General features: G+C 38.5%; 1 protein-coding gene across 13 annotated transcripts in view; it reads left to right on the top strand.

Annotated features, from left to right (window-relative positions):
* The window catches only part of LOC107705592 (dedicator of cytokinesis protein 9-like), an 84,784-nt gene that overhangs the window by 20,202 nt on the left and 39,400 nt on the right, over positions 1–25,182 (top strand). For 5 of the 13 annotated variants that reach the window (XM_016508949.1, XM_016508944.1, XM_016508945.1 and 2 more), the window contains exons 1-6: positions 6,099–6,637; positions 17,065–17,181; positions 18,838–18,927; positions 22,182–22,264; positions 23,817–23,886; positions 24,453–24,548. In XM_016508949.1, coding sequence (XP_016364435.1) covers positions 6,449–6,637; positions 17,065–17,181; positions 18,838–18,927; positions 22,182–22,264; positions 23,817–23,886; positions 24,453–24,548 — 645 coding nt within the window. In that variant the 5' untranslated portion in view covers positions 6,099–6,448. Of the gene's footprint in view, positions 1–6,098; positions 6,638–11,913; positions 12,263–17,064; positions 17,182–18,837; positions 18,928–22,181; positions 22,265–23,816; positions 23,887–24,452; positions 24,549–25,182 lie in introns of those variants that run through there. The other 8 variants (XM_016508956.1, XM_016508955.1, XM_016508953.1 and 5 more) reach the window with 3 other exon arrangements.

The following is a 25,182-nucleotide window of genomic DNA, read 5'->3' as shown; positions in this document are numbered from 1 at the left end:
AGCTCGCATTTCATCTCGGCGAAGTACCAGCTCCAGTCTCCACAAGCCGCCACGTCAGCGTGAGCACGCCTCCGCTAGCGGCGCAGATCTGCCCGCAACCCTCGCCTCACACCTCCCCGTCCCCCCTTCCCTACCCATGGCCCGCAGCCCCACCGTCCATCTCCAGCGCGAGCGTGCCTCCGCTAATGGCGCAGGCCCCAACGCCCGCCATTCCCCCTCTCCTTTTTCCTCCTTTTTCTTCTGCTCCCGGAACTGTCCCTAGCGCGAGCATGCCTCCGCTAATGGCGCAGGCCCTCCACTTCCACCTACCGCCGCCGCTCAGCTCCCTCTGATAGCCAGGTCTGCGCCAGTTTTAATACTGGCAGATGCTCAAGGCAGCGCTGCCGTTTCATGCATGTTTGCAATTTTTGTGGCGGCGCTCACTCCCGCTTGATATGTCCAGTGCAAAAAGCTGCAAATAAAAATGTTAAACAATACTTATCGACTCCTGTAAATGTTTCTCGTTTGTCTTCAGAATTGCTTCATCACCCTGACCCCTTTTTTACTGATTATCTACTATCGGGTCTCTCTCATGGCTTTCACCCCAGTGTCGGAAAACTCCCCTCCCTAAGCCTCATCTGCCCCAATCTCCAGTCCGCTCTCGCTGAACCCGAAACAGTCGATCTCCTAATTAAAAAAGAAACAGACGCGAACTTCATGATCGGCCCCTTTTCCGTCCCTCCCTTTAATGTTTTCCGTGTTAGCCCCATCGGTGTAGCTACCAGTTCCGGCGACTACCTTTCCACTTCCCCTCGCTTGCTCTTCCTTCTCACTTTCTTCCGCCATGCCTCTACCCACCCCTCCGAACGCCCTCGCCTTGGAACCACCCCCCGTGGCCAGCAACATCAGGACACAGATCTTGGCAGGTGCGGATGTAGATATTTTTTCCCTTTTGTCACCAATTTCACCCTCGTCTGCAGATCGCCAAATCGGCTGCGGAGGATTTTCTGTCACTTTAAAAAACACCGCTCACAACCCATCACGTATTTGATCATTTGCCGAATTCACGATCGCTTTCACCCATTACATAGAAGTCATCTGCACTGTTTTTCCTCACAGGAGACGCGAGCTCGTCGATTATCTCACGATAGTCGCCGAACTCGCGTTATCATACGGCGGCTCTCACTTTTACACTTACCACAAATTATTTGCAGCTAAATGCGCCATCCGAGTGGCCCAGTGGAACCAATGTCCTTACTGGGGGGCCTTGGACACCGAACTCCATAACAGAGTATTTTTAGGCTGCCGCAACATATCTTGCGCGGTCTGCCGATCCGTCGCCCACTCCACCATTACATGCCCTCTAATCAACCCATCTATTCCCCCCTGCCCCGAGCCATCCCAGCCCAAATCCACCAGCTATGTCCCGCGTCTCCTAGACATCCCAACCACCCCCTTTCCCCCCACTTCCACCTACCGCCGCCGCTCAGCTCCCTCTGATAGCCAGGTCTGCGCCAGTTTTAATACTGGCAGATGCTCAAGGCAGCGCTGCCGTTTCATGCATGTTTGCAATTTTTGTGGCGGCTACTCCCAGGGGTTTTTTCCTTTTTCAGTTGCCGCAGCAGCGCCCGCTTCCGCAGAAGCCATTTTTCTTTCCAGATGCCGCAGCAGTGCCCGCTCCCGCAGGAGCTTTCCATATCTCCCCACTGCCGCAGCAGTTCCCGCTCCCGCTGGAGCTTTCCATATCTCCCCACTGCCGCAGCAGTTCCCGCTCCCGCTCGAGCCATTATCTGTATTTTACACTGCCGCAGCAGCGCCCGCTTCCGCAGAAGCCTCTAGTTCTCTCTCCTAAGCCTCAGCAGTGCCGCTACTTCAAGCGATGTCCAGCACCCACCAATTTTAAAGTTCTGCATATTTGGGGGGTTATCAACGCTCCTCTCTGGCTGCTGTCCCATACTAATTGCATCTTTGGGGGAGCATTCTGGGTCCGGGCTTAATCCCGAGCTCGGACCCCTCTCCCCGGACAGGGGGAGTACCCCGGGCTCGAGAGTAATTACCGAGCTCGGAGCCCTCTCCCCGGACAGCACGCCAAATACGCATAACCTTTACTCTGTTCATTATATGTAAGTGTGAACTCGTGAAGTGATGTTTTATTAACAAGTTTCGGGAGGAGCGCGCGCAGATAATTAACACGGCCAGTTCATCATCAGTAATTACACCATCTATCCAATCAGCACAAGAGAGAACCTCTATAAGTAATCAAAGCAGCCTTACCTCCATTATCTCTAGTCTTTCAGCATCCCTCCACCCCCCCGACTCCTCACCTTCAGCCCGTTCCTACCCCAGCACGGGGAGGAACACTCGGGGGGAGCGCTCTGGGTCCGGGCTTAGACCCAGACTGGACTCACATGAAAGCAGAACAGCTCACTCTGTAATTAATGGAGTTTAAAAACATCACGTAAAAACATGTTGAAAACTAAAGCTGCAAACTTAAAAAAAAAAAAAATTTAATTATTTTTGTAATATCTCACGAGGTTTCTCTTTGACAGTTTTTAAATTATAGTTGTGTGTCTGGCAATTGTATTACTCTTATGAATGTTAAACTAGATTAACAAGATGTTTACATTTTGTGAATAAAATGTTAGTAGTGTTTTACCATGTACAACTAGACGCCACAAATGATAGGTTGTTGTAGGGGGTTGTCGGGACATTGCGAGATGGCTGCCAGCGTGTTCTGGGGGGTTGCTTACTGGCCCAAGTAAGACGAGCCCACCTACTGTACTGTTTGTTGCTATTATATTCTTTGATAAGTCTTCTTTGGCCACTTGTTCTTTGGTCTGAAATTTCAAATGTGTAGCATAATCATGAGAAATGTTTAATAGATAGAATTAGCATCTATTCAAATCTAACCTTAAAGGGATAGTTCACCCAAAAATGAAATTAATTATATTAAAAAATGTCATGTCTCTTCCAAGCTTTATAATGGCAGTGAATGGGGGTAGAGATTTTGAAGGCCAAAAAAGTGCGTCCATCCATCATAAAAAGATGGATGGCTCCAGGGGGTTAATAAAGGCCTTCTGAAGTGAAGCGATGCATTTGTGTAAGAAAATATCCAGATGCATATGACTTCCTGTGACACTTCTTGCTTCGGCTTCCCTCGTGTCACTATTCACAACACACTTAGGTTGTGATTCCCAATTCACTTACATTTACGTCAGTCGTGAACTCGACCCTTTCATAAACACGAGTATGACAATTGGCCAGTTTATAGTTAAACAAGTTAGAAATATTATTATTGGGTTTTTTTACACACACCCATTGTTTATGATGTTATTTTTAGAACATCAACATTTGGACACCCATTCACTTGGACACATAGATGGATTATTTTTGTAAAAATCTTTGTTTGTGTCCTTTTGAACAACAAAGAGTCATGCATCTGGAATAGAGTATGTTTCTGGCAAAGTATGAGTTACTTAGCTAGGATCACTACAGGCTCTTACATTTTTGGTGTTAAAAAGTTATAAAATAAAAACAAAAATGTCAGACAGTAGTTGCATTTGCCTTTTTTTAAGCAATTTAAATATATATATTTTCTCCCTAAATAGAAAAAAGGTGTGTAGAGCATTGGTTTTATTTTAATGAATCACAATCTTAATGAATATTTGAAAAAATCTCCTCGAGTTTTGTGTGAGAGACTGAAAAGCAAAAAGTTATCAAAGTATGCATGCTTTTGATCTTCTCTTTTTCTGATATGCTGTCATGAATGTGTGTGTGAGTGTGTGTGTGTGAGCAGGATAGAGCGTTTGAAGCTGAGCAGTGATGTGTCTGTACTGAAAATGTCCTTTTCTTTGTGTTCATTAGGCTTAGTACTCTCTTTGGTCAAAAGAGGCCTTTGTAAAGAATGTTAACCCCACATTGCAAGAAGTCAGAGTCATCTTTATGTTCTCAAACGCAGTTTGTATTTGGTGTTTCTTGAAGGAGGACTTGGTCCCAAAAAGTAGTATTTTGTTTTATTATTTTATTTTATTTTATTTTTACATCCACTAAACTGGCCTTGGAATCATCTTGTAAAAATGTGTAGTCTTTGGCATAACTCGTTCTACTCAACCTGACTTTGTTTTTGTTTTTTTTCCGTTTTTTTTTTCCGAATGCAATAAAAGTGCATTTTAAGTGTAACTGAAGATTCCAAATACATAACTCAAACCAACTCACAACAGGGAGGAGTACATGTGATGACATCAAGGGGCGTTTCTATGACTAATATTTGAATTTGTGAAGTTGTGTAGGAATATAAAAAACAAAAAAACAAAAAACAAGACATCTGATTGGTGGAGGCCCTTAACCAGCACCAATCAGTGATCATGTCACTCTACCACCACTGATGCGTGAGCTGCAGGCTTTGATAAATCTGCTCTAAATGTAATGCCAAACTAATGTCTGGTGATTGGGAACAGGGTTAAGTCAGTCTTAACACAGACGAGCACTTACACAACATACAAGATATACAGTTTTTTAATATTTAAAGGCATATTGCTGTCAAATAAAAATACATGCTTACATTTACAGTTAGATACGCTTGACACACATAATGTACTTTGATGTCATGTGTGAGATACATTGAGACAGATACGCTCATATTTGGCCACACACGTCACCCCCATTCTTCAGGTCCTTGCAGCATGTCATCCATGATATGTCTGAGTCATTTACTCTAAAGTAGGTGACTGTGTCAGTGGCCATTAAAATATTAACACATACTGACAGAAGGGGCTTTTCTGGACTTTCAGCTATTGAAGTCTTTAGTTACGGCCTTAATGTGTGTTTGATAGCCTGATAACCAGTTTGACCAATTTTTACTCATATTCGTATTTCTAAATATAAAATATAAACATTACATTCTAAAAAATGGCCCACTGCACAGACTAAACACATATATTCACTCATCTAAACATAGTAATTACATTTATATCATATTACAGTAGTACCTTTACTGTTTATGCTTTCATAAATACAATTGCTTTTGTTATTTGTAGAATTTCAAACATACATTTAATGTCCAATAAAATGCATACTGTATGCAATGCAGCAAAATGTATATTTTAGTAGGATTTTTTGTGCTCCATTTGTTTGCCATCACTCCTTCAGTGAAGTCTGAGAAGTTTAATGGAGCAAATTAGGCAAAACGTTAAACTTTATGCAAAATGCATTTTGTCCTACTGTATTTTTCAGATGTGTTTTGTCCAAATAAATGCTTTTTGCACAACTGTAAAGTGACTTGACTGGGCAGATAATTTCTCACAGATTAATCACAATTAATCGATAATCATATGCATTGCTGATTATTTTCATTATCCATTATTATCAATATTAGTTGTTGCAGCCCTACATCACAGTTTGTTCACTGTGACAAATTGTAAAATAATTTTTTATATATTTTCCATTTTAGTAATTATATTCAAAGCATGTTGTGATTATTTAGTTTATTAGTGTGCAAAAAAGCAGAAATAAAATAATTAGAGATTTAAAATAATTAAAGCAATGAAATAATAAGCTGAAAGATAATAAATAGTTATAAATAAAATAGTAAATAATTTAATATAATTAAAATAATAAAAGTATATAATATAAATGTCTGTATGTCAATTCTCAGACACATAAAATGTTAAATTAATTGTAATTTATCGTAAACAAAATATTAGTAGATTTCTAGTGTTAAGTAGTTTTAGCAATTTTTCCTGACATATTAAATAAATGAAAGGATGCTCTTACAGTATGTTCAAACATGCGCTCATGTTTGCTTGGGTGCGCTATATTTAGCGCATGAATGAATACTCAAAAGATGCTGTGCTTATAGATATGGGTCAGGAAACAAAAGGAGACTAAAAGGAGAATGAGAGGGGGGGGGGGGAGCTCTACAGCTACTCTGTGCTGTAGAGGAAGCACAGAGTGAGCATGGCACGGGAGTGAGATACAGAGAGAAAGAGAGAGAGAAATAGATCAGCATCTCCAGGCAGTGGAGAAGTCGACGCCCAGCACTGATTCCAGAAGCAGCTCATCACTCACTCCCTCAGTCTCTTCCGTCAATCCTCTGCTTTCCTCTCCCTCATGTCCTAGATTCACTGGAGCAATTTTCTCCTGAGGAACTTGTCATCGTAACATCCCCAGAGCGTTTTTTAGATAAAAACTCTCTTATCGGAAGCTGGAAACTTTGAATCTCCCTCATTTGAATGGATGAAGTCAGTCTGCTGTCATCCTTTGAGGGGGAAGCTTCCTCATTTCCTTTCCGCTCTGATCCTTGTTCGGTGCGGATGATGGAGTGATGTGTCTCAGGATGGAGAGATTTGTGCTGGGGCTGGATATCTGAGAGCTGGGTTAGTTTCGACTGGGCTTCGGACACGTGTCTTTTAGCAGACTTTTGAAAGCAAGCTGAAGGGGTCACATCTGATCGGTTCACAGAAGTGTGTGTATGTTTCTGGGACCGTTTGCAATGGGTTGCACTGCAAGTGTGATCCTGTTTGAGGGACTGCGGCGTGTGTTGCACAGGAACTGTGGATATGTGTGTAAACCAGAGCTGGAGGCTGAAGAGCCAGAGGAAGAAGACACACTCAGTCGCAGAGAATCATTGGCAATCACACCACCAGCAGCTGCATCATCGGTACTATGTGTGTGTGTGTGTGTGTTGCTTTTTGTCATTTTAATTGCCCTAAGTTGTGCTTTAGACATCATATAACTGTTTTTTATCTTTATATAATGAATTGTGTACAGAGTTAAGGGCTTTCCTCTGACAGTATTACTCAGCACTCTCTGAAGTAGCAGTTTGCTGAGTGGAATGTTTCTTCAAGTGTGTGTGGAAGTGTGCCTGTAGGTTTATGTATTATGTATCTCTCTGAAAGTCGTGTAGTGGTTATTAAGTATACCTGGGTATTCCTTCTGTTACTAGGGAGGTTTGAATTGCCTAGTAAAATCCCCCCAAAAAAGATGTATCTCATATGTGGCTCATATACTGTATGTTCATAGATATGTTTACATGAGATTATTTAAGCCACATAATATATATTTATATTTTATATATACTAGGCTGGTTTGAAATAGACAGTAGAGATAGGACAGAAAATTAGGGGGAGAGAGAGGGAGAATGAGATTGATCACCAATGCATGACTCAAAATAGAGCCCAAGGAATTCTATAGTAGAGTATAGTATAGTAGAGAGATGATAGATAGATAGATAGAAAAATATTATACAATAATTAAATTATTTAATAATACATTCTCAAGTAATATAATGATTAAAGGGTAAGCATTGGAGTCCATCCTAAAGCAATCTGGAGGGATGCAGCAGTGGCCAGTGATGTATTCCTTGCTGTCTGGCATGAATAGACTGTAACTGGCAGTAAGTGTGGTCCTGCAACACAGATGGAGATGTGGGACATGAAGCTGTAACTACTTGTCTGAAGCATGTGCTCCACAGCAAGACTATGACTCCAAGTGACACATAATCTTGCAGTACAGTGACAACATGGCAGTTTTTTCCAGACAGACAGACAGAGAATGAGAACAGAACATTGATGAGTCTGAGCGACCCATCTGCTCGCTAATAAAGCTGCATGTAACTGAGGCTTGATCACAGGTTAATCTTTCCTCCATAATGCAGAAAACATAATCAGCTTTTCCATGATCTACAATAGTTGTGTGAGCCTCTCTCTGCTGGGATCATATATCACAAATGCTTTCAATCAGACGTGCTCAACTTATCTCTACATAATGTGCTGTTCTCCACAGCTTATGCTTCCACTAAAAGGTGCGTAGACCCTGTAAACCGCTCTTATCACACTGTCTGCTGCTACACAGCACCAGCTGGCTGAAGTTCAGGCCTAGCCGTGAATCTCCCACTGTGGATGGGTGTATACAGTGAGGTCGGGGCTTTCTGGATGTATTTTTTTTTCTGTCAGTGGTCCCCGCCCTGGCTCCCTGCCCTGACCCCCTTTGGGAATCTTCCCAATTATTGCGTCAAAGTGGGATTATGCAATTCACCCAAGCTAATGTCATAGCTCAAGGGTGTGGGGAACAGAGTGCATATGTATGTGTGTAGGTCATTGATGCGTTTCATGTGTTTGTAGTTGTTCATAGACAAGACGTTATTGATTGAATGCTTAGACACACAATGACATAAAGTCGTACTATTAATTAGTTAGGGATGCTTGTTAAAACAAGAACATTGCTTATATCCTTATCACTTAGGATTAATATTTTTATCCGCAGTTAGAGATGTCATGACATCAGAAATCAAATTTCCCTTCATCTTATGGCATACAATAGTCTTTGTATCATTAAACATCTTGCAAGTTTCATAGCTTAAAACGTCCTCCACAGTCCAACAAGAGCATTTAAAGGGATAGTTCACCCCAAAATAACAATTCTGTTATTAATTACTCACCTTCATATCGTTCCAAACCCGTAAGACCTTCGTTCATCTTCGGAACACAAATTTAGATATTTTTGATGAAATTCGAGAGCTTTCTGACCCTCCATAGACAGCAAGGGAACTACCACGTTCATGGCCCAGAAATGCAGTAAGGACATCGCACACATGCATCGTCATACTCTCGTGAATGGCGGTGGAGACTGACCGGAAGAGAAGAAATTGTTGTTGTTATTTTTGTTTTCTTTTGCGCACAAAAAGTATTCTTGTAGCTTCATAAAATTAAGGTTGAACCACTGATGTCACATGTACTAGTTTTAATGTCCTTACTATGTTTCTGGGCCTTAAACTTCGTAGTTCCGTTGCTGTCTATGCCGGGTCAGAAAGCTCTCGAACGAAGGTCTTACGGGTTTGGAATGACATTAGGGTGAGTAATTAATGACAGAATTTTCATTTTTGGGTGAACTATCCCTTTAAATCAAGCTCGAAAAAAAATGGCTCATTTGGACGTTGTGGGATTTGTGAGGGCAAATTCATTATCATGTGACTGCCTCCAGTGCAAGTTAGTCATGAAACTCTGATGGAGTATGTTTATAGATCTTTAATGAGATTAAAATTTACATAGTTTGGTTCTGTGTTTGCTGTAAGCAAGTCTGCAGCACGCTATCAGAAACCCTTCACCTCCCGAGCTCACCCTTATGGATCTGCTATGGGTAATTTCATGTAAAGATTTTGTGCAGCAGCAGTATGTCTTACATGCTCACATCAGCTTGTCTGTGGATGTATTGGCAGTAGCAAGTCACCATACTTGCTCTGCAGCAGCAGCAGCAGCAATAATCAACAGCAGCAGCAGCAGTGTAGCAGATTTATTCCACCAAGACTGAATACATGAACACTGCCATATCCATTTCCATACTAAAATGTTCAGAGAGTTGCCATTACTGAAATGTTTACTGAAAAATTACTGAAGTTTTACATTATTGCACCAATGGCCGCGGCCACTGGCGCTCAGATGCTTAACAGAGGAAACCTGTCTACACCAGATGCGAGCTTCAAGTCAAAAACAGATAGAAACTATTATAATCACTGACTCTGTCTACACTGGATATACAGTATACAGAGTCCCATTTAATTTCTGATGTACTCCACGTGCTTGAGCTACTCCCAACAGGACAAATGGAAGAATAAAGGGAGGTTCACTTTGAAGCGTCCAGTTTAAACAGCATGTTTGCATCTGTAAAGCCTTCAGGAGGGTCCAGCGTCAGGAACAAGTAATTATTATAATGGCATTCTGAATCACATCAGAGGATTATACTCTGTGTTTGTTCAGAGAAATTGATTGCTGATTGTTTTGTAAATGAGGCATAGTGTAATGGAGAGTTCGCAAAGAAATAGCATTTTGCGGAGAAAGTTTGCAAGTGAACGCAAACGCATTGAAATATAATTTTTCCTCCCCCCATTTTTTTCCATTACCAAAACTTTTGAGTTTCCCTAAGAAATATTGCATTTGTTTGCAAAACTATTGCGTTCTCTTGCAAAAGTTTTTCCGGGGTAAAGTTTTGACATAGGCCTAATGTTTTTTGCATGGTTTCCAGTAAAATGGATAAAATAATCCCATAAATTGCCTCATAAATAATCCCATAAATTAAACAAGGGAATCTGAGCCATATCAAGGGATCAGTTGGTCAGAGACTTTGGTATTGGCTTTTTTAACTTGGCACTAAGCAACTAGATGCTGCCTAGGAACACTTTAACAACCACTTAGAACACATTAAAAACCAAACAAAACAATGTCCTGGCAACAATCTAGAACAGGTAATGAAAAACTTTCTCGAGGAAGCAGCACTGGCCTGATCGTTAAGATAGTTTTGGGGAGCTAAGGTGACAGATAGCGGGGCTGAAACCCACCTAAAAAGGGGTTAGAACCGCCCCTGGTATAGCGTGCGTAATTATATTGAAACATAAATATATAACCAGTTTACCTGATTTAATGTGATGGCTGAGCCTGTTTCTGAGATAACAACATGCCAGTCCGTGGTTGGATTTCCGACATGGCTAATCGTAAATCATTTTACACTGTCAATAAACGTGACCAGGGTTGCCAGGTTTTCACAACAAAACCCGCCTAATTGCTACTCAAAACTAGCCCAAAACTACAAAACGCGGCAACAGTGTTAAAGTAGCCCAATTCTTGACCTACACTGAGCATGACTGATACTCGAGCCAACTCTGCTCTAACTGTCGACTAGCAGTGGGAGTCAGATTGCCCCCTAGTGGATGGCTAAAGATTTGTTAACTCATATTCATAAATCCTCAAGGGAATGTCTCTGAATTAACTGATGCTCACGCCCCCCTTGACAGGTGCTGGCCCCACAGGTTGAAAACCCCTGATCTAGAACACCATAGAGTTGTGGCAGCGAATTCAGAAAATCATAAAAAAGTAATATTATTGAAATATTAATTATAAATTGCTTTCTTTGTGTAGACTATTGTCTGCTATCTTGCCCTTCCTAAGGGCGACCTTTGACCCCAGAGAGGTGACTACAGGAAGTGTGTGTGTGTATGTGTTTGTGTACACATGTGCTCCCGCTGAGTGTCTGAATATGAATGGATGTCAATCATACACCATGTCGCCTGACCTTTCCCGAGGACACCAGAGTGCTGGACTGGTGCAGATAAGCAGATCTGTAATTGTGTGTCTTATCCTGCTGTGTGAATGTACTTTGAAGGAAATTAGTTGTTTATAATATGAGACTATCTATTTTTCTTATGAAAGATCTCTGTATGGAGTTAAAGAGACAGATGAATGCAGGGCGATATTTTGGTGGTTTCGCCACCAAAAAAATTTGTGTTTAGTGGCTTTTAGTCTATTTCTGTCCATATATGCTATATTGATAACTCATGTTGGACTACACAGTTTTGCTAAACACAAAAGCTCTCTAGATTAAACATGTCTTTCCCCATGTTCATTTTAATTTTAGTTTAACTTTTAGTCATTTTGTTATGTGCTTCTGTCATTTTTATTTAATTGTTTTGTAAATATTACTTTTTCTGTTTAACTTATTTTGATTCGTTTTACACCATATTTATACTGTGCATTCATACAGTTTCTATACGGTTTCATTCGGCTATATTGAATTCATCTTCCTTCATACTTAATACTGACTAATCCCTGCAGTAACTTTCGTAGAACTTTTTCAACTTTCAGTGTCATTCTTTTGGTAAAATCAATAAAAAGAAGGACTTTGTCTCTTTGTTGTTCTATTCTATGTTGGGTGTTGTTCTATGGCAGGTGAAACAGACAGTTAAGATCTCTGTTTCAGCGCTGAGGGAGGACAGATGAGCGTGACATAACACAATAGTGGACATGGACAAACACACATACACACAGACACTCCCCCATACCAGAACAGCTGTGTGAAGGAGTGGTCCCTGCTTCTCACAGAGAGAGAGAGAGAGCGAGAAAGAGAGTGAGGGAGGTACTGAACTGAGGAAAACATTCTTGAGAACTCCACATGGTAAAGTTCAGAAACAGAGAAGAGTGGAAGAACAGGACGAGACACTCAGCCAGGGGGAGAGCAGCAGAGAACGAAGAATACCCCCGGGTGTGCATAGCTCAAGTGCATAGCTCTTGTGTTAGTTTGCCTCTTAGTCCTGTGCGAGACATAGCCTGTTTTTTTATTCTGTGACTGACGTTGATTTGAGGATTTAGCTCTTGGTCCTTCTGGAGTGAGGGCGCTGTGGATCATGCAGGGCAGGGCTGGACGAGCCGCCCGTAAGGATGCAGTATGTGAAACACCTCAGCAGGGCAGGAGTCTGGGGGAGATGGAGATAGAGGGGGAAACAGCAGCGCCCATAGGGGTAAGTCTCTTATGTGACCATTTAAAGCGCTAAGAACATCTAAGATCTAGTACCTCTGGCTTACAGCTATACTGATGTACTATACAGGTGAGCGTGATTTCACCAAGTACAACATGTTCCTGGATCAACATCCTTGTTGATCCTGGAACAACATTCCAATCAACCAATCAGAATAGAGCTATAACTTTTTTAGGAAATATCTGTTTTAGGCTTACAATCAGGGTTAGGTGCTTCTACACTCTTGTTAATCAGCTATCATTTCCCACTGATTTTAGGAATAAATTATGGGTAGGGTTAGGTTTAGGGGTAGGGATTGGGTTAAGTCTATATTTTTGGACATTAATTTTGATCAAGGATCATCAAAAGATGTTGATCCAGGAACATGTCTTACTTGGCAAAATCACGGCGACCGTACTATACAATATAAGTATACTATATGAATCTATACTATGCTATATAATCTTCTACGAATCCAACAGTAGTTTCAGCTCACAGTTAACCTAAAAAACAATACATTATATTTTAAAAATGGAAAATTAATTGGCACTGTAACGTTATTTTTATTATTTTCAATTAAGCACATTTTCCCTTCAAATTCTCATTACTGTAAAACAGATTGTATAATGACTAAATGCTTTTGCTCACATTTATTTTACAGTTGGTTAGTATTTCTCATAATTCTAAAAGGGAAATAAAAAACCAACAAATACTGTAAACAATACAGTAAATTTGTAGGAACAATAAAATAAATTTGGTGTAGAAACCATTTTCACTCAGAAATTGCTAGTAAATTTCACAATTACAAAGAATAAAACGTGAAATACTGAAGTAAACTATTTTCTTGTAGTATTTTCTTAAAAATAAAATGTAAAAAGTATTACAATAATCTTACTTTTATTTTCAACTTCGACAAATATTTTTTACAGTGTACACAGAAAAAAGTTTGGTCACTCAGAAATTGATGAATTTCACAATTACAAAGAAAAACAGCAAGTAAAACACTGAATTAAATATAATTTTTTTGAAGTAGAAAGACTGAAATTTTCTTGTAATCTTGTTTTCTTTAAAACTTTTGCTTTATTTTCAATCATCTTGTACAATCATCTTTGCATACTTAACAATTTAAATAATAATTTATGAATAAATAATAATACTCAATAAAGAATAATTGATTTTCTGCAGTATGATGGAGATTTGTGTGGGGAAATGAGCTTAATTATCATTAAAATAAAGTTATGATTAAAATGAAGTTATAAAACAAAATATATAAAAAAGCTTAACATTTTGTATTATTTATTTGTTGATATTTAGGGTAAAATATAATCCAGACAGGTTTTATGATTCACAAAATAAGTGAAAACTAATTTGCTGTGTGAGTGTATACATGTGTACAGTGTATGTGTGAGAGTGTTGATGTACTGTATGTGTGTGTTTAGAGCTGTTGCACCTGTGTTGGTCCGTAGTGAAGCTCAGATTCACTTCAAAAGCTCAGTTTCGCTTCAAAAACCTTCCTGATTTATTGAATTATAGAATGAAATTGTGTGTGTTTGTCTGTGTGTGTACAATAGTGTGTGCCCATGTGTCTGTGGCAAATCGGAGCAAGAGTACAAGGATTTACAGCCCAGTTAAACAGCAAGGGCCGTCTGCTCCTACCTTAAGATCCTCCCTCGGCCTGAAGGGAGGGAGACAGTTTAATGAGATTCCCTTTCCCCTCCTCTTCCTTTGCAGTTCCAACTTGACATTTGACACAACACATTTCTGCAGTCCTGCACACATAAACGTGTGTGTGTGTGTGTGTGTGTGCAAATGAGTGTGCGTGCTAGACGTTTGTCAGGATGTTCTTCAAAAAGAAGCATCAGCGTCTTCCAAATGCTGCACATACATGTGTGTGTGTGTGTGTGTGAGTGTTTAAATGACTGTGCCTAGCCTTGGCAAGTTCCTAATTAGTCTCATATTGTATTCATTAGTAGGTGTTTGTGTTGGCTATGTTGAGTGACCTATGGGAATTGCGGTTCAGTCTAGTGGCTGGCATTCAGGCTGGCACGTTGGCTGCTTGTGTTGCCAAAATATTGATTTTGTAAAATCCATGCAAAGTGTAAGACTAGAACACTTCTGAATGAAGGGAGTCCCTGTCAATGCACGCAATAAGTGGATTATGGCCAAGAAATTCTCCACACACACACATGAACACACTGGTTTAAACCCCACAGGGTTTTTATAAAGACTTAATGGAGATCTGTTACACTACTTTTAACATTGTCTCTTAAAATAAAATATACATAAAAATATAAAAACAGATTCACCTGAGAGTTGCTAACATACAGTAAGAGTATAAGTGGTATTAAATGATGTGCAATAGATCAGATAAATTTGTCTTGGATGAATTCAATGAAAAATGTCAGTTCAAACGGAAATCTCTGACTTCTAACTGCACACATTAAAGGAGTAGTTCACCCAAATGTTTGTTCTTCATCGGACAAATTTGTAGAAATGGAGTATTACATCACTTGCTCACCACTGGATCTTCTGCAGTGAATGGGTGCTGTCAGAATGAGAGTTCAAACAGCTGATAAAAACATCACAGTAATCCACAAGTAATCGACACGACTCCAGTCCAATTAATTTATTGTGAAATGAAAAGCTGTGTGTTTTGTAGAAGGTTTTTAGCATCAAACTGTTGTTTTTCAGGTAAAATACGAGAGAATCAGGAGAGACATATGCACAGATCAAGCTCTGTTTACACGCAAAAACAGTCCAAAACCGTTCTAAACCAATATTGTGATGTTTTTATCAACTGTTTGGACTCTCATTCTGACGGCATCCATTCAATGCAGAGGATCCATTGGTGAGCAAGTAAAGATGAATTTCTCCAAATCTGTTGAGGAAACAAACTCATCTACATCTTAAATGGCCTGAAGATCAGTAAATTTTCAGCTAATTTTCATTTTTAGGTGGAATATTCCTTGCATATCTAGATAAATCAGAGTACAGTTTGTGACATTGTTGTCTTTTCTGAAACTTGGGTCTTTTTCTCAGGAGAAAAATCTGAGATAAAGGAGATTTCGTCAGATTGCTCAGTAGGAGAAACAACTGAGATATCACAAGAACAGCTGATGATTGCATTACCATATTATTCTGGAGTTTGATGCTTGAATGCTTGACATTTTTTACAGTTTTTTTTTCTGATTCTGACTGTCATTTCATTGTGCACTGGCACATTTTGTCATGTTTTCAGTGCATTGTTTGCACATGAATATATTAAGCCAGAGATTGACATCATTATATTTACAAAGACATATTGTAAATCAAAGGCATATTGTGTTTAATAAGTACTCACTTGCACATTTCAGAGATGGTTGTGGCAAACAGCTTTATGAAAGTGTGTGTCTGTGTGTGCGTGTTGGACAGGAAATATTTCTCCCCAGAGGTTACCATCTTTTCCATGATATCTTGGCCAGTTAGTGCCTGAGGCCTGCCGCTCAGTGCTGTGTGTCCCCATAAAGCAATGATGTCACAATGGACATTGTAACAGAGACCTTTTTGCCTTTCTTTATTGGGTGATGTAGGCTTGTTGGTGCCGACCATAGCCAATCATAGCATGGATTATGGGAAGCAGAGTGAAGTGCCTGGTACAGTTCAACACAATACTCATTCACAACTCTCTTATGCCTTCACTTCTATCTCACTCACTAACAAACAGAACAGAGTAACTGGGCACAAAGACATTTGTGTTTGTCTTTGGCTCCTGTAAAAGATACTGTATTTAAAAATTTTGTACCACATTTATTCAGTATATGAATAAAGGAAAATATGTTAAAGATAATGCATAGGATTTTACCTGACAAATGATATAATGATAAATCAAATTTTCCTTAATCCTTTGAGATACCAAAGGTCATTGTACGTTGAATTGATACTATAACATTCAGATCTCCAACGTTTTTCACAGTCCCCAAAAAAATGGCTGCAATATAACAAAGAGTGAAAAATTTAAGGGGGTCTGAATACTTTCCGTACCCACTGTAGATAAATGGCCTGGACTGAACTTTCTGACATCAGAGTACAATGACTGGCCACATTTAGACATCAGCAACATCAGTCACAATGAGGTAATGAGAAATAAAGTAGATATACTATTCTTAATAGCAAAAGAACTAGGAGTAAAATGAGGGAAAGTTTCTTTCTGTGCAAATCAGTGATACACAGTGGACTTCTGAATATGACAACATGGCAGAAGTAGTATGTCTGAAAATGTTTTCATAAACATATTCACACTACATGTATATAGAACATATTGTTTAACAGTTGCAAAGTACATTTAAAACCATATGTAGTGCCTACTAGTTTCGGATGCACCCTCTCTGGGTTTGGATTTTAATCTGTTGATCATTTTTTCAAATTTTCCTTCGATTAAGGAGAAGCGCTTTTGAGACATTGCCTCCCTTGCCTCCTCAAAGAAAGCACCGCTAGTGTAAATCCTCTTTAAAAAACATTCTTACATTTTACTTATGATTTACACAGTAAATTAAAAGTGTACCTCAGGGGAAAAAATATTGAGTATATGACGCCCTTAATGTCCTGACTGAATTCATAACAATGCTTTTGATAACACACCAGAGGATCTTCAGTCACTTAACAAAAGCAAAAGCAAAGCCTTCCATGAGCTTTTCTAACTGATGGTCATTTATTTGAATTCCTGATTTTATGTTGTTTATTTGAAATCCTGAACATTTGATTTTTTCTTCTGGTATACTTCTGTTGAACTTGTGTGTGTGTGTGTGTGTGTGTGTGTTTGTCTCCAGGTAAAACCAAAAGTGATCGAGCCGTTGGACTATGAGAGCGTACTTGTCCAGAGGAAAACTCAAATACTAAGTGATGTCCTCAGAGACATGCTGCAGTTTCCTATTGATGACTTTCAGGTAAGAACGTCTGTTTATCTGTACACATCCAGCTCTCAGACCATCTGCTCTCCCCTCAGTATCCATTCCTTCATTGTTCTGTCATCTATTTTTCCCTGCTAGAGGCTCATGTACACTTTCAGTTCTGTCAGTATTTTTTGTTCTCTACTTATCTGAATTCATGCTGCGATTTCCTCTGAAATGTTATTTTTCAGCATAATTCTGAGAGCTGAGTAACCTGTGCAAATGTTAATTTTCGCTGTCTCTCAGTGGTGTGTCTTGAGTTTGCTTCCTCCTTCGGCTCACTAGTCATACATCACTTTTCTTTCTGTGTTCACAAGAGCCTGCTTTTCCATCAATCACAACCATTATACAACCCTCAAATAACATTACAGTAACATTGTCTCAGGGGATTTCTCAAGCTGCTTCTCTGAATGGAACCATCTACTTGTTTTCCTTTAGAAATGGGTGTGTATGCAAGAGATCATTGTTATGGGCCTTGGTTTATGAGGAACAAAAAAACTGTGTTCTGCAAGCAACACACACACACACAGGTTCTCATACAACGCTTCAGCAGTGTATAAAGTCATGCCCAGTCCAGTCGAGGCTAGTAAACTGACTTCAGAGCATAACGCCTCAGACTGGTTAGGGATGAGTTCACCAAGATTATTTTGGTGCAACAGCATAGTTTGCTTATTTAAGATTTTACAAGTGCACAAGCTGGTTAAAGTGAGTGCAGCGTTTCATGTAAAACCCAGGGCTATACAGTGATGGCCATTTTAGCTTCATATTCAATGTTGGTTTCACATCAGGTGTGCTGGAGTATGAATGCACACTGAGACGACTCCTAGAAAGGCACATCTGAACCTCTGTATAATGATAAAGCCAGAGACATGACCATAACCCCTACTGTATATGCTAGTTGTTAGTTTGGTTCAAACCCTAAATTTTGATATAATATTAATCAAAAATATTCATACAAAGTAAAAGGATTAATTATTATAAAGGCCATACTTAATCAATATATTCTTTAGACATAAGCCAAAATGTTACTTAATGTAGGTCAATATAATACTTTTTTTTTTTACAATTTAATTTCACCATTAAAAAAGCTAAATTAACTATAATGTTAATGTAGAATTTTCACTTAAAATACTTTTTGTTTGTCAATGTTTAAATTCGTTTACTAACTAAAAATAAATATAACTTCGAAAGACCTTAATGCTTATTGTGATTTTTAGTTATGTACTCAAAGAAATACCAGAAATAAAACACACAATAATATCTGCAGTAAAGCTAGCCTGCACATCATCACTCTGGTGTCAAGCGAAAATACTATTTAATTCAAATGGATTCTTAAAATTTTTATGGAGTGTCATTTGCGTTTACAGAAAATGAACGAAACTGGAAACTATGATTTCCAATTAGACCAATACAAAAATGCACTTTAATTAAATGACATGGTCGTTTCACTTTTTTTCAGTGTTTCAAAATCCTCCTTGTAACCCATTGTTTAGATAAAAACACATTGGAAGCCTCTCTTTTGTTTATAGCCCAATATGATAATTTTTATTGCTACAAAAAATGTCAAGATTTACACCGACAGTTCTTTTTTATGCATGTTCATGTGCTCGTCTTTGTCTAGTATCTGAAAAATGTCTACATGTATCTGTGTAGATCTCCACTTTGAAGCGTCAGGGCAGAACTCTGTACTCTTCAGTACCAGATGGGGCAGAAAAGAGAGCCAGCAGCCTGCTTGTCCAGGAGGTAAGACCTCAACATATACTCATGGATCAGAGCGAAAAGAGTTCATGAATTGCACTCACTGATAGTGTTGTTTATTTGCACATGTTGTCTGTATTGTGTTAGCATACGATTCATTAAAGGAATTATGCAAATCAGGTTGCAAACACACCCTGTCATTTTGGTGCCTAGTCTAATGCTATTTGCATGCTGCTACAGTATTTGCATTCCACAATTTAAAGGATCTGAGAGGATGCAGTGGAATACCACAATCTGACACACTTTACTGAGACAGTACTGCATCACCCAATCACTGCAGTCCAAGCACCTGAATCATCTCTTAAAAATGCACTTGACCACGTGTCTGGATATATGACTGGATACGGTTCTCTTCTCAAGCATTTGATCATCATTTGATGAATTACTGCTGTTAGATCAGAAAATGCAGGCAAATATCTTGCTTTCTACAGGTGGTAATAGTGCAAAGGTATTTGTGTTTGTGCAAATAGCGCTGAATTTTTTAAACAAGGCGCAATCTAAGCCTAATATTACGCATTATTTACATTAAAATGAGACGTGGTTGTTCTTATAAGAATAATATGACTTAATTTAACCCTATAAAGCCTATATTATAATATTTGATATGCAAATTTTTAAGGCCTTTGAATTATCATCTCTTTAACATCTCTTTCAGAAATGTCCACCTTCAGGATGTGATACACAAGTCTTTTTTTTGCCATTAAATTTTAGCTTATTTTTATAAAGTAAATGTAAGAATAATTTTTTATTGTTAGTAATATTTCAAGATATATAATATCTAGGTGTGTTATGTGCCATAAAAGCCTGCTGTATCATATATAATACTCAACAACAACAAAAAATCTAGTTTTTACTAGGGTTTCAGTGCATTTAGTTCCTGATTAAACAGGATTGCGATTTAAGCCCTCAAATACACGAATAAACAAAAATTTTACCACAGACTATCATTGATCATATTTGAAGAAATAAGACCTTAGATGCAACTAAAGAAATGTATAGAACAAACAGGAATTGTCAACAGGTCAAAACAGGTTCCTAGAAGTTCCTCATTCATGCTATTTCTCCAATAATTCTACTGTATGTGCATTTGTGTTAGAATAAACCATACGTGTGTGTGAGGTCTAGGTCAGGCTAGGGTTGTGTGGATATCATGTTGGCATTGGCCGTCGTCAGCAGAGAGCGTAAAACGATACTTCCTCCCGCTAAAGAGCTCAATGACATCATCAAGGACAGCTGGGCAAGAGCCAGGCAGTTTTCCAGCTTTTCACAAATCAAAACATCTGCCTGGACCATTAGTCGTGTGCACAGAACAACACGCATTCTGAAGGATTGTTCTGTTAAACTTGCAAACAACTTTGTCTGACATAAAATATGTTCAGTTGAATCGCTGAGTAAACATTTGTCATGCTCTTATTTCAGAGCTAGTGTCGTTTTGTTTTAAAAGAGTTGTAATTAAATCTGATCCACAAGGGAATGCAAACAAGATGAACTGCCCAAGAACTTTTATTTATTTTCAGGGTTTTTTTTGTAACGTCATAAGTCATCAGTGTTGATGGCTTAGTTGTCTAAATGCTTTTTGTTTTAGTATTGGAAAAAAAATCTTTAAAATAACAAATGTTTAGTCAAGCATCAGTATTACTATTGTTCATGTTTAGGGGTAGTCTGTTTATTAAACATACCCTCCATTACCCTTTGTACTGTGGACATAAATGAGACCTCAGATTTGCCTAACCCGAGATAAAATGGGCAAAAGCATCCTACACTGAAAAAAAAATCATAAGTTGAGAAAACTCAAAACTTTTATGTAACCAGCTTCAGGACTTTTTTTTGAGTTTACAAAAATGAAGTAAAAAAAAAAACAGTTGTATCAATTTAATTAAACATTAGTTACATTAGTTAGATTTATTATTTAGGTTATTTAGATTTATCTCTATGTCCCTGAACAATTTTGTAGAAACTACACTAATGTTGACTTACCATAAAACATAACTTCTTTTAACAAAACGTATTCAAAATGTATTCTAATTCTGATTGATAAATATTTGCATGTGCAAATCCCCTTTTTTTTTTTAACCAAAAACTAAAATTATTCAAGTGCAAGGGATTATGGGAGATCAGTGATCTTCTCAGCAGCGTGTTGGTGTGATCCTCCTCTCCAAACTTTATTTTGTAGAAACTACACTAATGTTGACTTACCATAAAACATAACTTCTTTTAACAAAACGTATTCAAAATGTATTCTAATTCTGATTGATAAATATTTGCATGTGCAAATCCCCTTTTTTTTTTTAACCAAAAACTAAAATTATTCAAGTGCAAGGGATTATGGGAGATCAGTGATCTTCTCAGCAGCGTGTTGGTGTGATCCTCCTCTCCAAACTTTTTAATATTTAATCTTTTAAGTTGGCCTAAACATTGACTTTATTATATATTGTATTTATTTATTCAATGCCAACTTTTTCTACATTAGATGATTCAATCAACCTTTAAAACAGAGTTTGTCTGACAAAATGGAAGTGGGATTTGTTTTACAGTGTAGTAAGCACTCAAAACACCCTATCAACCACACAGCAATACACACACACACACAACGCTTCATAGGTACTACTCATGTTTTGTCCAGATAATGTAAAAATCTAGTTCTTATTTACAGTTTGTCTGTTTTTATTGTTATTTTTTTTACTATATATATATAGTAACAGATGGAGTACAGAGATGGTTAGTTCAGAATAAACACTTGAATGTTTAGTTCAGAATGGTCTTAAATCTACTTTGTCAGCTCATCTACTCTCTCGCTCCCTTCCTCTTTCCCTCCATTAATTGGATTTAAAATAAGAGTGAGAAAGCCATTTTGGGTTTTAGAGGCTTTTAGTTTCATCTTATCCCTTTAAGAACTGCTGAGGACTGAATGCTTGCCTTGCCAACAAAGCAAATAGAATTGAATCTGCTTTAATGTAATGCCCAGAGGATATATCAGTGTCTGTTTGTGGTGCAGTGTGGTGACAGCTTTAACAGTGATTAGCACAGGGATACAGCCAGTGCCAGAGGAAATTATTTAAAAGAAAAAGCTGTTGCCACAGATTGCTTTGGAAAACATGATACTTATTAGATTACTGGAAGTGTATTAGCCTTTTTGGGTCCTTGTTTGTGTGTGTGCATGCTGGCATATGTGTTTATGTGCTGTCCATATGACAGTAGAGAGAAGACAGACATGTTTGATTTTTTTTTTTCTTTTACAGTGCATCAAGACCTACAACTCTGACTGGCATGTGGTGAACTACAAGCATGAAGATTATTCTGGAGACTTCCGACATCTTCCAAAGTAAGGACCACAAGACTGCTAAAAGTGATCGAAATAAAGAGAAAAGCGATGGAAAGAAGCAAAGATAGCTATCTGAAGTTATTTTAAGTCCAGCTGTTCTTTGTACATCACAAGTGGTTGACCGATATGTTGGCCAATATTTTAGAATTTTTGTCATCGGCCGTTTTTTTTCTTTTAAGTTTTTCTGTTTGACCTACAAGTATCGGAAGCGGGCTTTTAATTTGACAGCTCCAGGTTTTTTTTTTTTTTTTTGGCTAGTGTTATTTATTTGGACAGTGCTAATAAATTATTAAACATAAATGTTAAATAGAGAAAGTAAATGGAAAGTATTTTTTAAAGCCTTTCCCTTTCTATTATTTGTAATTCTTTCTCATACCTTCAACATTTAGCAAATACACATTAATATAATTTTAACAAGTCTTTGAATATGTAATAAATATTTAAAATGAATTATTTAATTTAGTGTGATATCATAGAAGTAGTGGTTGACTGGCCTATTGTGAAGTAGATAAATAGGCCAATATTTGACATTTTAAAATTATTAGTGGTAATTTTTCTGTTTTATTTTTCTTTATTTTAGCAGCTGCCAATGTAGGTAGTCGACAGCAAGGCAGCTCACTAGGTATTGGAATAAATCCCAAAAGTCTTTGTTTGCCCACAGTGTGTTTGTGTGCGTGTGTGAAAGAGAGAGATGCTATTTTACTCACTAATTTTATCAGTGTCCTCGTCCTGTCCTGCCCCAGTGTTGACAGCAAGGTCTCGTCTAGAGCTAAATCGGGAAATGCTCCTTTCTTCACACAATAACAACCCATCAGCAGCCCTTTTCCTATTTCCTCCTCTCTTTTGCTTTCTCTTCCTCTCGCTTTTGTCATTCAGCACATAAATACTCCACCTGTTTTAGGGCAGGGCAGCAACCCAGACAAGTGTCTTTTGTCCACTGATGTCACTTCCTGTCTCAACTAACTGATGGAGCAATTATGTCTTAGCGGTCAATAACTGGCAAATCACATTTTGGAGATCAGGAGACAGCCAGAGTCTGGCATTTGCTAAAGGTCGCAGAGGAAGCAGGAGGAATGATGGTGATGGAGGAGACCGAGATAATTTGTGCTGTGTACGTGAAGCTTCATTGTCATCGTCATCATGAGCAGCATTACGATCCGCCCACCACTCATGATAGTTCCACTAATGCAGTTTCCTTGAACACACATACAGTAGTCAAACACTCGCACACGCACATGTGCACACTCATATGTGTTTTGCATCAGCTGTGTGAGTGATAAGAGCAACGGTGTCCTTGAGTAATACTTGCTGAACCTTTTTGTTAGACATGAATTGTTAGACAGTATGTGCTACAAACATGAATGATAATTTAGCTTGTTGAGATTTTTTTTGCCTAAAAACCACATAGCCACGCACTAAAAACCACTCAGAACACCTTAGAAAATGCTAGCAACACTCTGGCAACCACCCTCAGTACTCTAGCATTGTGACGTTGACTTTTGCACAGGCAAAAAATGTAATCTGTCTTATGTTTGTTTTTTGTTTTTTATAGTAAAGTTCCTCGGCCCGAGAAACTAGCTAGTCATGTATTTGAGGTGGACGAGGATGCAGATAAGGAGGAGGTAAGGGGCGTTTGCCCATGATTCCTAACACCATACTTCATCAGCCTATTACAACACATGACTTTTCTTGCTCCCCTTCTCTCTGTTCTCACTGGCTGATAATCAGAATAAATAAATAATAAGGAACTTACAGCTTATTAGTAATGCGTTTGTGCCGAGCCTCTGGGACTACATTAGCCTTAGAGAAAGAGCAGATGCAGGACTCGCCTGTCTCTGGGCTATCTGATTCCCTGATTGGGTTTCACCTACATTTCCCAGAATTCCAGCTCCATGTCTGCCGTTCTGTCTGAGCGCTCACTCAGAGATGGAGTTTGTTTGTACAGTTTGAAGGCTGTTCCCTGTAGGGATGAGGGAGAACATGAATAATTGAGGGGGTCAGGTGAAAATGGACTTCATGTTGAAACAAGGAGGAGGGCGTCCAGAGGCTCTAATGTGGGAAACTGCGTTAGATATCAATGTGTTTTTGTTCAGGCTTGAAGAGACAGATGAAGTCACAGTGTGTGGGTGTATGATTGCACCTATGTGTTCTTATGTGTGCTTGTTATGTTCCTCTCTGGTTCCTAAAGGATGCCGCCTCATTGGGCTCTCAAAGAGGGGGCGTGTCCAAACACGGCTGGCTGTATAAAGCAAACATGAACAGTGCCATCAGTGTTACAATGAGGGTGAGTTAGCCATTACACAATCCCTTTTTTGATTTAATGATGATAAATTTGTGATTAAGATGATCACTATGTTCGTAAAATACTAGCATACTGAATAGTACACTGTTTATAATGTATACTAAAATACAAAACACAACACATTATGCAAAGATAAACATCTCAAAAAGGAGTAGACTATTTTGTTGCCACCACAATGCATGAATGAATGAGATTATCTCATCATTTACTCACCTCTCAAAGTTGAAACACACACACACACAAATTAGACAAAGTTAATTCATATGACCCCAGTTGATGAAACTGTCTTCTGATGTGAAACAACATGTGTTTGAAAAAAAAATACTACTATTTTAAACTTTTTAAGCTATAAAGCATCACTGATTTAATTCATTAAATGGATAGTTTACCCAAAAATGTCAATTCTGCCATCATTTACTCAGCCTCAAGTTGTTCCAAACCTGTATGAGTTTCTTTCTTCTGTTGAACACACAATACAAAAGATGTTTTGAAGAATGCTGACAGTAGCCATTGCCTTCCATAATATGGAAAAAATGCTGTGGAAGTCAATGGCTACTGTCAACTCTTTGGATACCACCATTCTTAAAAATATATACTTTTTTGTTCAACAGAAGAA

The sequence above is a fragment of the Sinocyclocheilus rhinocerous genome, unplaced genomic scaffold (assembly GCF_001515625.1).
Source record: "Sinocyclocheilus rhinocerous isolate Xijiao unplaced genomic scaffold, SAMN03320098_v1.1 scaffold504, whole genome shotgun sequence".
NCBI classification, from domain to species: domain Eukaryota; kingdom Metazoa; phylum Chordata; class Actinopteri; order Cypriniformes; family Cyprinidae; genus Sinocyclocheilus; species Sinocyclocheilus rhinocerous.
The sequence above is the reverse complement of the archived record's forward strand: the minus strand, read 5'-3'. Positions and strand labels throughout refer to the sequence as shown.